At 48.9% G+C, this 16,173-nt stretch overlaps 1 protein-coding gene across 1 annotated transcript in view; it reads left to right on the forward strand.

The window, feature by feature from the left end:
• LOC144610587 (uncharacterized) overlaps positions 1-16,173 on the forward strand; it is a 225,265-nt gene that overhangs the window by 193,689 nt on the left and 15,403 nt on the right. The window contains 7 exon segments of the mRNA XM_078429396.1: positions 4,218-4,271; positions 5,652-5,759; positions 8,939-8,992; positions 10,188-10,223; positions 10,314-10,367; positions 12,265-12,514; positions 15,186-15,298. Of these exon segments, the coding sequence (XP_078285522.1) occupies positions 4,218-4,271; positions 5,652-5,759; positions 8,939-8,992; positions 10,188-10,223; positions 10,314-10,367; positions 12,265-12,514; positions 15,186-15,298 (669 nt within the window).

Raw genomic sequence — 16,173 nt, forward strand, 5'->3', positions numbered from 1 at the left:
GTCATTATGGGATTACAAATGGACAGTGCTAAACAATTGGATTGTAGTTAAAAAAAAAGGCAGCTTATTCATTGATACCCATTGGAAAGAGAAATCAACTGAACTGTATGACACCGAGCTTAACGTTGGTCGTCTCATGAATTCAGGGCCTTATAGGAATAACAATAAACAGTCGGAGATATTATCTTTTAGTTAAAAAGGCATTTAAATTCAAGGACTGTACTGGAATGTGATGCTGAGGGCAGGATTGGATCAGCTGTGATCTAATTGATTGAGAGCCAGTAGAAACGAAGAACTGCAGATGCTGGTATATACACAAACGGACACAGAGTGCTGGAGTAACTCAGCGCGTCAGGCAGCATCTCTGGAGAACTTGGATACACTGTAGATGACTGTCAGAAGAAGGTCTCGACCCGAAATGTCACCTGTTCATGTCCTCCAGAGATGCTGCCTGACCCGCTGAGTTACTCCAGCACTTGAGGGTGGCACGGTGGTAGAGTTGCTGCCTCACAGCGCCAGAGACCCGGGTTCAATCCTGACTACGGGCGCCGTCTGTACGGAGTTTGTACGTTCTCCCCGTGACCTGCGTGGGTTTTCTCCGAGATTGTTTCCTCCCACACTTCAAAGACGTACAGGTTTGTAGGTTAATTGGCTTGGTGTAAATGTAAATTATCTCTAGTGTGTATAAGATGGTGTTAGTTTGCGGGGATCGCTGGTCGGTGCGGATTCGGTGGGCCGAAGGGCCTGTTTCCGCGCTGTATCTCTAAAACAAAAACTAAGAACTGAAAGCTCCCTGATTCTAGCACTCGTCCATGAAGGACGATTTCACAGCAAACAGTTAACCCACCCACGTGTCTTTGGGGTGTGGGAGGAAACCGGAGCACCCGAAGGAAACCCTCACGATCACTGGGAGAACGTACAAACTCTGTACAGACAGCACCCGAGGTCAGGATCAAACCCAGGTCTCCAGACCTGCTCCATCAGCAGTGCCTTTGGATGTGTTGTGGAACTTTCAGTAACATCTAAAATTATCTTTTAAAGCATTTTTTTTTTCTTTTTCACATTTTCAAAATGTCCAATGTCATTTTCACCTGCCTTTCCCATCACTACCGAAACTAATAATGGACCACTTCCAATTTTCTCTCAACGATCATTCACTGAAGTGGCATATTAAATACTCCATATTCTGAACATTTTCTTTTGCATTATTAACTGATTTAATGGTAAGTGGTTGGGAAAGTGAGTAGCTGACTGATGTAGCTTTGGAGGTATTTATTCACAAAATGCTGGAGTAACTCAGCAGGTCAGGCAGCATCTCAGGAGAGAAGGAATGGGTGACGTTTCAGGTCGACCCGAAACGTCACCCATTCCTTCTCTCCTGAGATGCTGCCTGACCTGCTGAGTTACTCCAGCATTTTGTGAAACATAGAAACATAGAAAATAGGTGCAGGAGTAGGTCATTCGGCCCTTCGAGCCTGTACCGCCATTCAATATGATCATGGCTGATCATCCAACTCAGTATCCCGTACCTGCCTTCTCTCCATACCCCCTGATCCCTTTAGCCACAAGGGACACATCTAACTCCCTCTTAAATATAGCCAATGAACTGGCCTCAACTACCTTCTGTGGCAGAGAATTCCACAGATTCCCCACTCTCTGTGTGAAAAAAAACGTTCTCATCTCGGTCCTAAAAGACTTCCCCCTTATCCTTAAACTGTGACCCCTTGTTCTGGACTCCCCCAACATCGGGAACAATCTTCCTGCATCTAGCCTGTCCAACCCCTTAAGAATTTTGTACGTTTCTATAAGATCCCCCCTCAATCTTTTAAATTCCAGCGAGTACAAGCCGAGTCTATCCAGTCTTTCTTCATATGAAAGTCCTGCCATCCCAGGGATCAATCTGGTGAACCTTCTCTGTACTCCCTCTATGGTGAATAAATACCTTCGATTTGTACCAGCATCTGCAGTTATTTTCTTATACTAGATGTAGCTTTGGAAATGCATCTAGTTCAGTTCAGTTCAGTCCATTGCTGCTGCACCGTGCAGAGCAGAACTCCACCAGAGCAGAAGAGGAGGTGTAGACATTCATATGTGTGGATGTGAGGTGAGGCAGAGGTTCACTTGCACCTCCTCCAACCTCATCTACTGTATCCGCTGTTCCAGGTGTGGACTTCTGTATATCGGCGAGACCAAGAGCAGGCTCGCCGATCGTTTCGCTGAACAACTCCGCTCAGTCCGCCTCAAACCACCTGATCTCCCGGTGGCTCAGCACTTCAACTCCCCCTCCCATTCCCACACTGACCTTTCCGTCCTGGGCCTCCTCCATTGTCAGAGTGAGGCCCAGCGCAAATTGGAGGAACAGCACCTCGTATTTCGCTTGGGCAGTTTACACCCCAGCGGTATGAATATTGAAGGTGGGCACAAAATGCTGGAGCAACTCAGCGGGTCAGGCAGCATCTCGGGAGAGAAGGAATGGGTGACGTTTCAGGACGAGACCATTCTTCAGACTATTGACTTCTCTAACATCAAATAGCCCATTGCTTTCCCTCTCCCTCCATCCCCTCTCCCTTTCCCAGTTCTCCCACCAGTCTTACTGTCTCCGACTACATTCTATCTCTGTCCCGCCCCCTCCCCTGACATCAGTCTGAAGAAGGGTCTCGACCCGAAACGTCACCCATTCCTTCTCTCCAGAGATGCTGCCTGACCTGCTGAGTTACTCCAGTGTTTTGTGTCTGCCTTCATATGTGTGATGTTGGGTGAAATAATGTGCGTCTCTCTGTTTAAATTTTTCTCCCATGTTTTGCAAATGGCATCAGACAGCACAGACACAGGCCATTCGGCCCACAGAATCCACCCTGACCGCCATTTATACAAATAGTGATGCTGTCTGTACTGAGTTTGCACGTTCTCTCCGTAACTGCTAGGTTTTCTCTGGCAGCTCCAGTTTCCTCCCACACTCCAAAGACATACAGGGTTGTAGATTAATTGGTTTTGGTAAATGTTATAAATTGTCCCTGGTATGCAGTGTGTGTTGATGCTGGTAGGCACAGACTCGGTGGGCCGAAGGGCCTGTTTCCGCACTGTCTCTCTCCAATATAATCTAATCTAATCTAATCTAAAATGAATTGAAGATGTCAAATTAAAAGTTATTAATTGGCTTTAAGTATTTTAACATGTTTTAATTACATTTTGCTTGCAACATCGATAACGTTTTAAATGAGATTCAGTCCATTAGTAAGGAAGGTATTTGTTGATAATTCAGAGCGTTTTGACAGCTGGCAAAGCTGAACCCCTTGCTTAGCCAGCTGTCAAAGCACAACAGTGGCACGGAAGCCCAGTCGGTCGAGCCACTGCCTCACAGCTCCAGTGACCCGCGTTCCATTCTCAATCCCTGGCGCTATCTGTGTGGAGTCCGCACGTGCTCCCTGTGACAGCACAGGATTCCCATGCCCGGTTCCCCCCCACTCCCCTAAGAAGTACCTTAAGAAACAATTAGACAGGTACATGTATAGGACAAGTTTGGAGGGATATGGATGAAACGCAGGCAGGTAGGACTAGTGTAGCTGGGACATGTTGGCCGGTGTGGGCAAGTTGGGCTGAAGGGCCTGTTTCCACGCTGAATCACTCTATGACTCGACTGGTGGGTAGGTGAGCTGGTGGGGAATTGCCCCCCAGTGTGTAAGTGAGTGGGGGAATCTGTGGGGAGTTGATGGGGTTGTTTTAGCTTTAAGAGATACAGCGTGGAAACAGGCCCTTCAGCCCTCCGAGTCTGCACCAACCAGCGCACTAACACTATCCTACACACACTGGGGACAAATTTACAATTATACCAAGCCAATTAACCTGTGGAGTGTGGAAGGAAACCGAAGATCTCAGAGAAAACCCACGGGGAGAACATACAAACAAACGTACAGACACCACCGGTAGTCAGGATCGAACCCGGGTCTCTGGCGCTGTGAGGCAATAACTCTACCGCTGCGCCACCGTGCCGCCCGATGTGGGGAGAATAAAACAGGATTATCTTATAGTGACCTTGATGGTCAACATAGATTCAATGGGCTGAAGGGCCTGATACTATGACTCTGTGATGATAAACATGGTTTAGACTGAGCAATGAGGGGGCTGCAGTATGTAGCTATCTATGCATGGTCAATCCTTGTACTTATCAATTCGTATTAAAACACCATTAACTGCGTGTTATTTTGCTTTTTGTCCAGGGACCTCCTGGAATGCCAGGACTTAAGGGCGACCAAGGTCTGAAAGGTGACAAGGTGGGTAATCTGTACTGAGTAGCTGAAGAAACGATGTGGTCAGAGTTTGCGTTCGGTTGCAAGTTCTAATACGTTGGGTGAGACCACATTTAGAATATTGTGTTCAGTTCTGGGCACCATGTTATAGGAAAGATATTGTCAAGCTTGAAAGGGTTCAGAAAAGATTTACGAGGACGTTCCCAGGACTAGAGGGTGTGAGCTACATGGAGAGGTTGAGTAGGCTGGGTCTCTATTTCCATGGAGCGCAGGAGGATGAGGGGTGATCTCATAGAGGTGCGCAAAATCATGAGAGGAATAGATCGGATAGATGCACAGAGTCTCTCGCCCAGAGTAGGGGAATCGAGGAGCAGAGGACATAGGTTCAGGGTGAAGGGGAAAAGATTTAATAGGAATCCGAGGGGTAACTTTTTCACACAAAGGGTGGTGGGTGTATGGAACGAGCTGCCAGAGGAGGTAGTTGAGCAATTCTTTGGCAATTCTTCTCTGTTTTATCATGTTTTGATGTGTTTGGACAGACGGCACTCCTAGCCAAAACTGAATTCCAAATCTGTGTAGGAAGTTGATCAAATAATGTTCGCTGTTGCCCAAACCGAGGACTCGTGAGATTGAATCCAACCATGACTGCGTTTGGAGACCCTTGCCAGTCGGTATTGGGCCCAGTGGTCTGAGCCTCAATGACCATCGTTCTTCCAATGGAATGTTGGCCTTCATAACAAGAGGAGTTGAGTATAGGAGCAAAGTGGTCCTTCTGCAGTTGTACAGGGCCCTAGTGAGACCGCACCTGGAGTACTGTGTGCAGTTTTGGTCTCCAAATTTGAGGAAAGATATTCTTGCTATTGAGGGCGTGCAGCGTAGGTTTACTAGGTTAATTCCCGGAATGGCTGGACTATCATATGTTGAAAGACTGGAGCGACTAGGCTTGTATACACTGGAATTTAGAAGGATGAGAGGAGATCTTATCGAAACGTATAAGATAATTAAGGGGTTGGACACGTTAGAGGCAGGAAACATGTTCCCAATGTTGGGGGAGTCCAGAACCAGGGGCCACAGTTTAAGAATAAGGGGTAGGCCATTTAGAACAGAGATGAGGAAAAACTTTTTTAGTCAGAGAGTTGTGAATCTGTGGAATTCTCTGCCTCAGAGGGCAGTGGAGGCCAATTCTCTGAATGCATTCAAGAGAGAGCTAGATAGAGCTCTTAAGGAGAGCGGAGTCAGGGGGTACGGGGAGAAGGCAGGAACGGGGTACTGATTGAGAATGATCAGCCATGATCACATTGAATGGCGGTGCTGGCTCGAAGGGCCGAATGGCCTCCTCCTGCACCTATTGTCTATTGTCTATTCCCTCACAGTCATCTCTCCCTCTTTGTGTGTCTCTTCCAGGGTCATGTGGGCTTGATTGGCCTCATCGGCCCTCCTGGTGAGATGGGGGAGAAGGGAGATAGAGGTCTCCCAGGAAACCAAGGAGTGCAAGGCCCCAAGGGAGATATCGTGAGTATGGACGCCAAGCCACGGTCTACGATATCGCTAGTGGATCTGGTTGGCACCCTGGCAGGCAACACGGAGGACCTAATCCTCAAAATCAGTCAACACTGTGTGGGAAGGAACTGCAGATGCTGGTTTACACCGAAGATAGACGCAAAATGCTGGAGTAACTCAGCGGGTCAGGCAGCATCTCTGGAGAGAAGGAATGGGTGGCGCTTCGGGTCGAGACCCTCACACTAGTCTGAAGAAGGGTCTCGACCCGAAACGTCACCCATTCCTACTCTCCAGAGATGCTGCCTGTCCCGCTGAGTTGCTCCAGCATTTTATGTCAGTCTTATCAGCCGACACTGCTTATTATCAATATGTGTTACCATTTTTAGTTAAGATGTTTATTAATTTATTAGCTCTGGATAGAGTGGATGCGGAGAGGATGTTTCCCTGAAATGGGAGAGTCTAGAACCAGAGGGCGCAGCCTCAGAATAAAAGGACGTACCTTTAGAATGTAAACGACGAGGAATTTCTTTAGCCAGAGGGTGGTGAATCTGTGGAATTCATTGTCACAGACAGCTGTGGAGGCCAAGGCATTGGGTGGTTTTAAAGCGGAGATTGACATGTTCTTGATTAGTAAAGGCGGCAGGAGAATGGGTCAAGAGGGAAAGTTAGATCAGCGGAGCAAACTCGATGGGCCGAATGGCCTAATTCTGCTTCTATGTCCTATGGTGTAACTACACCTTGAAGTGAAGACCCCCTTGGTATGTATAAGAAAATAACTGCAGATGCTGGTACAAATCGTTTTATTCACAAAATGCTGGAGTAACTCAGCAGGTCAGGCAGCATCTCGGGAGAGAAGGAATGGGTGACGTTTCGGGTCAAGACCCTTCTTTAGACTGAAGAAGGGTCTCGACCCGAAACGTCACCCATTCCTTCTCTCCCGAGATGCTGCCTGATCTGCTGAGTTACTCCAGCATTTTGTGAATAAACCCCCTTGGTATGTGGCAGCCAATTCAGTAAATGGGCAGAGCAAGCTCCCATTTACCTTCAAACTATCTTTAATTGAACTTCATTATACCTGTGCACAAAAATGCCTCACAACACCTTCTGCACTAAAATGTTGTACACTTTACCCGTTTTCTGTGCACTGTGGACAGCTTGATTGCATTTTTGTAAACTCTTTTTCGACCTGGGATAGTCTTGAATAGACTTTTTTTGACTGAAATAGTTTGATATTGTCTTTTCTTAACTGGGATAATTTTATATACAGTAGTCTTTTCTTAACTGGGATAGTCACATCTAGTCTTTTCTTAAATAGGAGAGTCTTATAGAGTCTTTTCTTAAATGGGATAGTCACATCTAGCCTTTTCTTAACTGGGATAGTCTTATAGAGTCTTCTCTTAACTGGGATAGTCACATCTAGTCTTTTCTTAACTGGGATAGACTTATATAGTCTTTTCTTAACTGGGATAGTCTTATATAGTCTTTTCTTGATGCAAACAAAACACTCTCATGTTTTGGGAACGGCAGGTCGAGGGGTAGTTATTATAGACAATAGACAATAGGTGCAGGAGTAGGCCATTCGGCCCTTCGAGCCAGCACCGCCATTCAATGTGATCATGGCTGATCATTCTCAATCAGTACCCCGTTCCTGCCTTCTCCCCATACCCCCTGACTCCGCTATCGTTAAGAGCTCTGTCTAGCTCTCTCTTGATTGCATTCAGAGAATTGGCCTCCACTGCCTTCTGAGGCAGAGAATTCCACAGATTCACAACTCTCTGACTGAAAAGGTTTTTCCTCATCTCCGTTCTAAATGGCCTACCCCTTATTCTTAAACTGTGGCCCCTGGTTCTGGACTCCCCCAACATTGGGAACATGTTTCCTGCCTCTAACTTGTACAACCCCTTAATAATCTTATACGCTTCGATAAGATCCCCTCTCATCCTTCTAAATTCCAGTGTATACAAGCCTAGTCGCTCCAGTCTTTTAACATACGACAGTCCCGCCATTCCGGGAATTAACCTAGTAAACCTACGCTGCACGCCCTCAATAGCAAGAATGTCCTTCCTCAAATTTGGAGACCAAAACTGCACACAGTACTCCAGGTGCGGTCTCACTAGGGCCCTGTACAACTGCACACAGTACTCCAGGTGCAGTCTCACTAGGGCCCTGTACAACTGCACACAGTACTCCAGGTGCGGTCTCACTAGGGCCCTGTACAACTGCAGAAGGACCTCTTTGCTCCTATACCCATGGCTGGGTTTCTATGGGGAAGCTTCCTACAGCTCCTGCTCAAAGCTGCAGCGTAGTGTAGCTGAGAGAGGAAGCTGGTCTCTGCGTTATCATCTCACGTGACAAGCAGGCATCTGGATGGTGACGACAAGCTCCCTCGGCATTGCACGGGGCAATGTCAGGCCGTGCCGTTGTGCCAAAGTGGGACTCGAACTCGGAACCTTCCCCGACTCGGGTGCCCATCGAGCCCCGTGAATCAAGGGAGTGCCACAGTTCATGAATCTGCCGCTGCTGGTTTAGTTCAGTTTATTACTGTCATGGGTACAGTGAAAAGCTTTTGATTGCGTCAGTAAAAGACTATATAACGCCACCGCTACCCTGAATACGGAGATGTGTGTTTTCAAACTTCTGTATCTCCTGCCTGATGGGAGAGGGGAGACGGGGGAGCGACCGGGGTGAGATTAGGAAAATAACTGCAGATGCTGGTACAAATCGAAGGTATCACAAAATGCCGGAGTAACTCAGCGGGTCAGGCAGCATCTCTGGAGAGATGGAATGGGTGACGTTTCGGGTCGAGACCCTTCTAAAGGGTCCTGGTCCTTCTAAAGGGTCCCGACCCAAAACGTCACCCATTCCTTCTCTCCTGAGATGTTGCCTGACCCGCTGAGTTACTCGAGCATTTTGTAATACCGGGGTGAGACTGGTCCCTGGTTATGCTGGTGGCCTTGATGAGGCAGCGTGAGGTGTAGATGGAGTCAATAGAAAGGAGGCCAGTTGCACCCATCAGCGTGGGAAGCGAGGAATGGAGCTTAATGGTTCAACTAAGGCAGAGAGATCCATTGCCAAGTAACATGATGCATCTAGGATTATAACTTCTCAATTAGCTACCTTTGTCCATATGTAGTCTTTGAGCAACTGGTTTTGGCTCACTTATTAATGCTATTTTTTTCTCCTGGTTTTAGGGGGTTTCAGGGTTCGGTGGCCCCACAGGACCCCCAGGGTCTCCTGGGTTGCCCGTAAGTAGACACTTCTTCATCAGTTTGTAACAAAGGTACTAGAGGAGCAAGATAGACCACTCGACCCTAAAAAACCGTAGTATGTCACGGCGCCATTTTAGTTGGCAGAAACTTGCAGAAACATTTAAAAAGAAAAATAACAAAAATCTGTGAGTTGATAGATGAGATATATTCTGCATTTTAATGGTATCATCACACATACTGTTCCCCCAAAACACTGATTACACTGCGAGAGGCAAAGCGAACGGCGGGTTTTGCTTACTAAAATGGCTCCTTTGCGTACTACACTTCAGTATAGGCGATTTCAACAGTGTGGTCCTCTAGTATCTTTGGTTTGCAATGACAAGGAACTGCAGATGCTGCTTTACCAAAGGAAGACACAAAGTGCTGGAGTAACTCAATGGACCAGGCAACGTCTCTGGCGAACGTGGATGGGTGACGTCTATACAACCTGACCGCACAGAGAGAGAGAGTCATACAGGAAGGATTCAGGTGATTCCACCCACCACATCCACACCCAACAAAGAAATGCATCCGTTCATTAGTACGTAATGACAAGGAACTGCAGATGCTGCTTTAACCAAAGAAAGACACAAAGTGCTGGAGTAACTCAACGGGTCAGGCAACATCTGCATCCGTTTAGTTCGTCAGTTATGCCGCATGGAAATGGGACTTTCGGCCCACCGAGTCCACGCCAGCCATCCCACTTTCTCATCCACTCCCTGCACACGAGGGGCGATTTACTACTGCTATGCTATTCCCAGTTTCGCATCCTACGCCCATCCCGGGGGCAATTTACAGAGGGCCAATTAACCCACAAACCCGCACATCTTTACGGGTGTGGGAGAAACCGGAGCACCCGGAGGAAACCCACGCTGTCACAGGGAGAAGGTGCAAAATCCACACACGGACAGCACCCGAGGACTGGATCGAACCCGGTTCTCAGGTCATAGATCATCAGGTCATAAGTGATAGGAGTAGAATTAAGCCATTCGGCCCATCAAGCCTACTCCGCCATTCAATCATGGCTGATCTGTCTCCCCCTCCTAACCCCAAGAGGTTAGTGGCTCTACCCGTTGCACCACCGAGCAGCCACTAGTTGTCTCAAAGATGCACAGGATGGCTCTGGAAGCCCAATGGCACTCGAATGGCTGGCTCCGATCTGTCACATTGATCCAACTTTCCTCTGTTGCAGGGTACACAAGGTGAGAAAGGTTCGAAAGGTTCAGAAGTAAGTATCTCCAGCGTTGGGGTTAGTGGACTTTATTGGCATGTCACTGATGTTGCTTGAACTGACCATGTTGTGATATCTTCTTTGCAGGGAACCGGTGGTCTGAGTGGAGACACTGGACTCCCTGGTTCACCTGGGTTACCGGTAAGTTACCTGTCATCATTCTCTTTACTTTAGTCTTTGGAGATACAGCGCAGGAACAGGCCCACCAAGCCCGCGCTGACCAGCGAACATCCCCTGCACTCGCACTATCCTACACACTAGGGACGATTGCCAATTTACAGAAGCCAATTAGCCTACAAATCGGCACGTCTACGGTATGTGGGAGAAAACCGGAGCACATGGGGAAAACCCACCCGGTCACAGGAGGAACGTACAAACTCCGTGCAGACAGCACCGGAGGGCGGCACGGTGGCGCAGCGGTAGAGTTGCTGCCTTACATCGGGTTCGATCCTGATTACGGGTGCTGTCTGTACGTTCTCCCCGGGACCGCGTGGGTTTTCTGCGGGTGCTCCGGTTTCCTCCCACGCTCCAAAGACGTGTAGATTGTATAAGAAAATAACTGCAGACGCTGGTACAAATCGAAGGTATTTATTCACAAAATGCTGGAGCAACTCAGCAGGTCAGGCAGCATCTCAGGAGAGAAGGAATGGGCGACCTTTGAAGAAGGGTCTCGACCCGAAACGTCGCCCATTCCTTCTCTCCTGAGATGCTGCCTGACCTGCTGAGTTACTCCAGCATTTTGTGAATAAATACCACGGGTTTGTAGGTTAATTAGCTTTGGTAAAAATTGTAAATTATCCCTAGTGTGTGTAGGATAGTGTTAATGTGCTGGGGTCGCTGGTTGGCGTGTACCCGGTGGGCCGAGGGGCCTGTTTCCACGCTGTATCTCTTAAGATTCGGATCGAGCCAGGGTCACCAGCTGTATAAGGCAGCAACTTTACCACTGTGCCTTGCGCCATGTTTGTACTTCAGTTTAGTTTAGAGATACACATCAGATACAGGCCTTTCAGCCCACCAAGTTCACGCCGCCCAGCGATCCCAACACATTAACACTGTCCTACACACACTAGGGACAATTTTACACTTATACCAAAGCCAATTAACCTACAAACCTGTACGCCTTTGAAGTGTGGGACGATCTCAGAGAAAACCCACGCAGGTCACGAGGAGAACGTACAGCTCCGTACAGACAGCACCCCTACTTGGGATGGAACCCGGGTCTCTGGCGCTGTAAGGCAGCAACTCTACCACTGCGCCACCCCAGTGGTCCCAGTATAATCTATAGCTAAATTCTCCTTGCATTTACACCGATCAGCCAAAACATTATGACCACTGACAGGCGAAGTGAATAACATTGATTATCTTGTTACAATGGCACCTGTCAAGGGGTGGGATATATTAGGCAGCAAGTGAACAGTCAGTTCTTGAGGTTGATGTGTTGGATGCAGGAGAAGTGGGCAGGAGTGAAGACCTGAGTGACTTTGACAAGGGCCACATTGTTATGGCCAGACGACTGGGTCAGAGCATCTCTGAAACGGCAAGGCTTGTGGGGTGCTCCCAGTCAGCAGTGGTGAGTACCTACCGACAGTGGTCCGAGGAGGGACAAACCACAAACCGGCGACAGACAGGGTGTTGGGCGCCCAAGGCTCATCGATGCGCGAGGGCAACGAAGGCTATCCTGTCTGGTCCGAACCGACAGAAGGTCGACTGTGGCACAAGTCACAGAAAATGTTAATGGTGGTAACGGGAGGAATGTGTCACAATACACAGTGCATCGCACCCTGCTGCGTATGGGGCTGCACACGGAGGACCAACAGAATATATGATCACATTGAATGGTGGTGCTGGCTCGAAGGGCTGAATGGCCTACTCCTGCACCTATTGTCTATTGTCTATATTAGGCAGGTGGTCATAATGTTTTGGCTCACCAGGGCATAATGGTTTGGCTGATCGGTGTATAGTCCTGTGCGATGTGTTTGCTCAATGTGCGCGCATCTCTGAGCTGACGCGGTCTCGGGTCTCTCTCTGTTCCGTCCAGGGCCCACCGGCCGAGGTGATCCAGCCGCTGCCCCTGTACAAGAGGAAGGCACGCAGGCACGCCGAGGCGGAGCAGGCCGACGACAACGGGGAGAAGTTCCTCGACTACTCCGACGGCATGGAGGAGATCTTCGGCGCCCTGTCCTCGCTGAAGGACGAGGTGGAGCAGCTGCGGCGGCCCGTGGGCTCGGCGACCAGCCCGGGCCGCACCTGCAAGGAGCTGCTGCTCTGCCACCCCCACCTCAAAGACGGTACGTGAGGCCCGCAGCCGCCGCGCAACTCCACCGCCACACCGCGCCCGACATTCTCACAGCTCCATCTCCCTCAACTAACCACCTAACCACAACTCCACCGCACACCGCCACACCGCGCCCGACAGTCTCACAGCTCCAATTCCCTCAACCAAACCGTGAAGGAAAGAGCTGCAGATGCTGCTTTAAACCGAAGGTAGACACAAAATGCTGGAGTAACTCAGCGGGACAGGCAGCATCTCTGGAGAGAAGGAATAGGTGACGTTTCGGTCTGATGGTCTGAAGAAGGGTCTCGTCCCATCCCTTCTCTCCAGAGATGCTGCCGGTCCCGCTGAGTTACTCCAGCATTTTAGTGTCTATCTTCTCTCAATTAACCTCTTTCCCTTTCTCGTGTAAGAAAATAACTGCAGATGCTGGTACAAATCGAAGGTATTTATTCACAAAATGCTGGAGTAACTCAGGAGGACAGGCGGCATCTCTGGAGAGAAGGAATGGGCGACGTTTCGGTCTGATGGTCTGAAGAAGGGTCTCGTCCCACCCCTTCTCTCCAGAGATGCTGCCGGTCCCGCTGAGTTACTCCAGCATTTTAGTGTCTATCTTCTCTCAATTAACCTCTTTCCAATAATAGTCAATAGTCAATAGCCAATTTATTTGTCACATACACATAAATGTGCGGTGAAATGGAAAATTACCCGCAGTTCAACAATAAGACCAATAAAAATAAGCAATGAAAATATGCAATAACACATACAATCATAAACCAACACCAAACAAAAGAAACATCCATCACAGTGAGTCTCCTCCAGTCACCTCCTCACTGTGATGGAAGGCCAGAATGTCTTTTTCTCTTCCCCTGCCCTTTCTCAATCTCTTTCCCAAAGGCAATGGGGTGACATTGTCTTACGATCACAGGGGCCTTTGTTGTAGTAATGCCCGGCCCACTGGCAGGTAGTTCTGCATTCTTGTACTATTACATGGGTATGCTCGCACATCAAAAAAATCCCCCCCCCCCCCCCCCCCCCACCTTTCCTCCCCAACCTCAGCCTCACGGATCTTAGAGTACCCCTAGTTCCTAAAACCCATTTCCATCACTGCTCAGCGGGTCAGGCAGCATCTCGGGAGAGAAGGAATGGCTGACGTTTCGGGTCAAGACCCTTCTTCAGGCCGAGAGTCAGGGGAGAGGGAGACTAGAGATACAGACAGAAGGGGAAGGTGTGAAAAGGACAGATCAAAGCGGACGACGATCAAGGAGATGTAGAATGGTTCATTGCTGGCTGAGGCATACAAAGAGTCAAATTAATCAGGATGACAGAGAAACTAGTCGGAGAACTAGGAAGGGGAGGGACGGAGAGAGAGACGGCAAGCAAGGGTTAACTGAAGTTGGAGAAGTCAATATTCATACCGCTGGGCTGCAAGCTGCCCAAGCGAAATATGAGGTGCTGTTCCTCCAATTTGTGTTTGGCCTTACGCTGACAAAGCTTTCTGGACTTTGTTTCATGTACAGCAAAACACTGGGTCGGCAAGGTCAATTGTATTCACAAGTGTGGAGTTGTAGCCTTGGCAGGTTCAACACTCTCCTGACTGCATCCCCAATGAATATCTCTCTCTTACCTGGCAACTCATACAGTCGTTTATGTAGGAAAATAACTGCAGATGCTGGGTACAAATCGAAGGTATCACAAGGCCAGTCCGCCTTAACCAACCTGATCTCCCGGTGGCTGAGCACTTCAACTCCCCCTCCCATTCCCAGTCTGACCTTTCTGTCATGGGCCTCCTCCAGTGCCATAGTGAGGCCTACCGGAAATTGGGGGAACAGCACCTCATATTTCGCCTGGGCAGCTTGCAGCCCAGTGGTATGAACATTGACTTCTCCAACTTTAGATAGTTCCTCTGTCCTTCTCTTCCCCTCCCCCTTCCCAGTTCTCCCACTGTCTACCTGTCTCCACCTATATCCTTTCTTTGTCCCGCCCCTCCCGAAATCAGTTTGAGGAAGGGTCTCGACCCGAAACGTCACCCATTCTTTCTCTCCAGAGATGCTGCCTGACCCGCTGAGTTACTCCAGCATTTTGTGAAACCTTCTGACGTTTATGTAGTTCAGTTTAGAGATACATCGCGGAAACAGGCCCTTCGTGTCACACGGACCCGCACATTAACACTATCCTACACTGGGGACAATTTTTACATTTGTACCAAGCCAATTAACCTACAAACCTGTACGTCTTTGGAGTGTGGGAGGAAACCGGAGATCTCGGAGAAAACCCACGCAGGTCACGGGGAGAACGTACAAACTCCGTACAGACGGCGCCCGTAGTCAGGATAGAACCCGGGTCTCTGGCGCTGTAAGGCAGCCCATGCTGTTAGAAAGGTTGGGCTGAGGTCAGAGGGTGAACTGGGGTAATGCCTCCAGCGCCTTTAAGTTCAGCTGCAGGAGGCGCTCCTGAGACACAAAGATGGCCGGGCGAGGAGAGGGGAGGGACCTGGGTTCGCGGGAACTGCTCCAGTTCATCGAGCATGCGGGCTGAACGGACTTTGGACTTTGACTAATGGCGCCAATAATTACAGCGCCCGTATGTGCTATGTGGGCAGAAAGGATTTCACTGTGCAGTTGCACCTGTGAGAAATAAGGCAGCGTTGAACTGAAATGCTAACTTGACCACCCTTGTACTTCCAGGTGATTACTGGATCGATCCGAACCAAGGGTGCGCCAAGGATTCCTTCAAGGTCTTCTGTAACTTTACGGCGGGGGGAGAAACCTGCATCGACCCTGACAAGAAGACCAAGGGGGTAGGTCATCTGTGAGAAGGAGGGGGCGGAGCAATTGTGGCAAAGCCTCCTGGTTTTGTGCGCCATTTGGTTTAGTTTAGTTTAGAGATACAGCCTTCGGCCCACCGAGTCCGCGCCGACCAGCGATCCCCACACACTAACATTATCCCACACACAGTGGGGACAATTTACGCTTACACCAAGACAATTAACCTACAAACCTGTACGTCTTAGGAGTTTAATGTCTACAAATGTCTACATATTAAATGTAGACACAAGGAACAGCATTTATACACAAAATGCTGGAGAAACTCAGCAGGTCAGGCAGCATCTCAGGAGAGACGTCACCCATTCCTTCTCTCCTGAGATGCTGCCTGACCTGCTGAGTTACTCCAGCATTTTGTGAATAAATACCTTCGATTTGTACCAGCATCTACAGTTATTTTCTTACACAAGGAACCGCAGATGCCGGTTTGCAAAAAAAAAAGACACAAAGACACAAAGACACAAAGACACAGGACACGGAGTAACTTGGCAGGTCAGGAAGCATCTCTGGAGGGCGGTGTAGATGAAGGGTCCCGACCCAAAACATCACCCGTCCGTGTCCTCCAGTGATGCTGCTTGTCCCACTGAGTTACTCCAGCGCTTTGCATCTTTTTTTCTGCAAACCAGTATCTGCAGTTCCTCGTTTCTCAAAAAGGACAAGAACAGTCTAGAGGGGCACGGGCCAAGCACGGGTCAACTGGTCTTTGCTTGGGTGGAGCAAAAGGACACAGAGTGCTGGAGTAACTCGGCAGGTCAAGCAGCATCTCTGGAGAACAAAGAGAGGCGACATTTCGGGTCAGGACCTTTCTTCGGACTGAGTGATATGCGGGGAAAATAGCTGGAAGAGAAGA

This window comes from Rhinoraja longicauda, chromosome 37 (assembly GCF_053455715.1).
Source record: "Rhinoraja longicauda isolate Sanriku21f chromosome 37, sRhiLon1.1, whole genome shotgun sequence".
NCBI classification, from domain to species: Eukaryota; Metazoa; Chordata; class Chondrichthyes; order Rajiformes; family Arhynchobatidae; genus Rhinoraja; species Rhinoraja longicauda.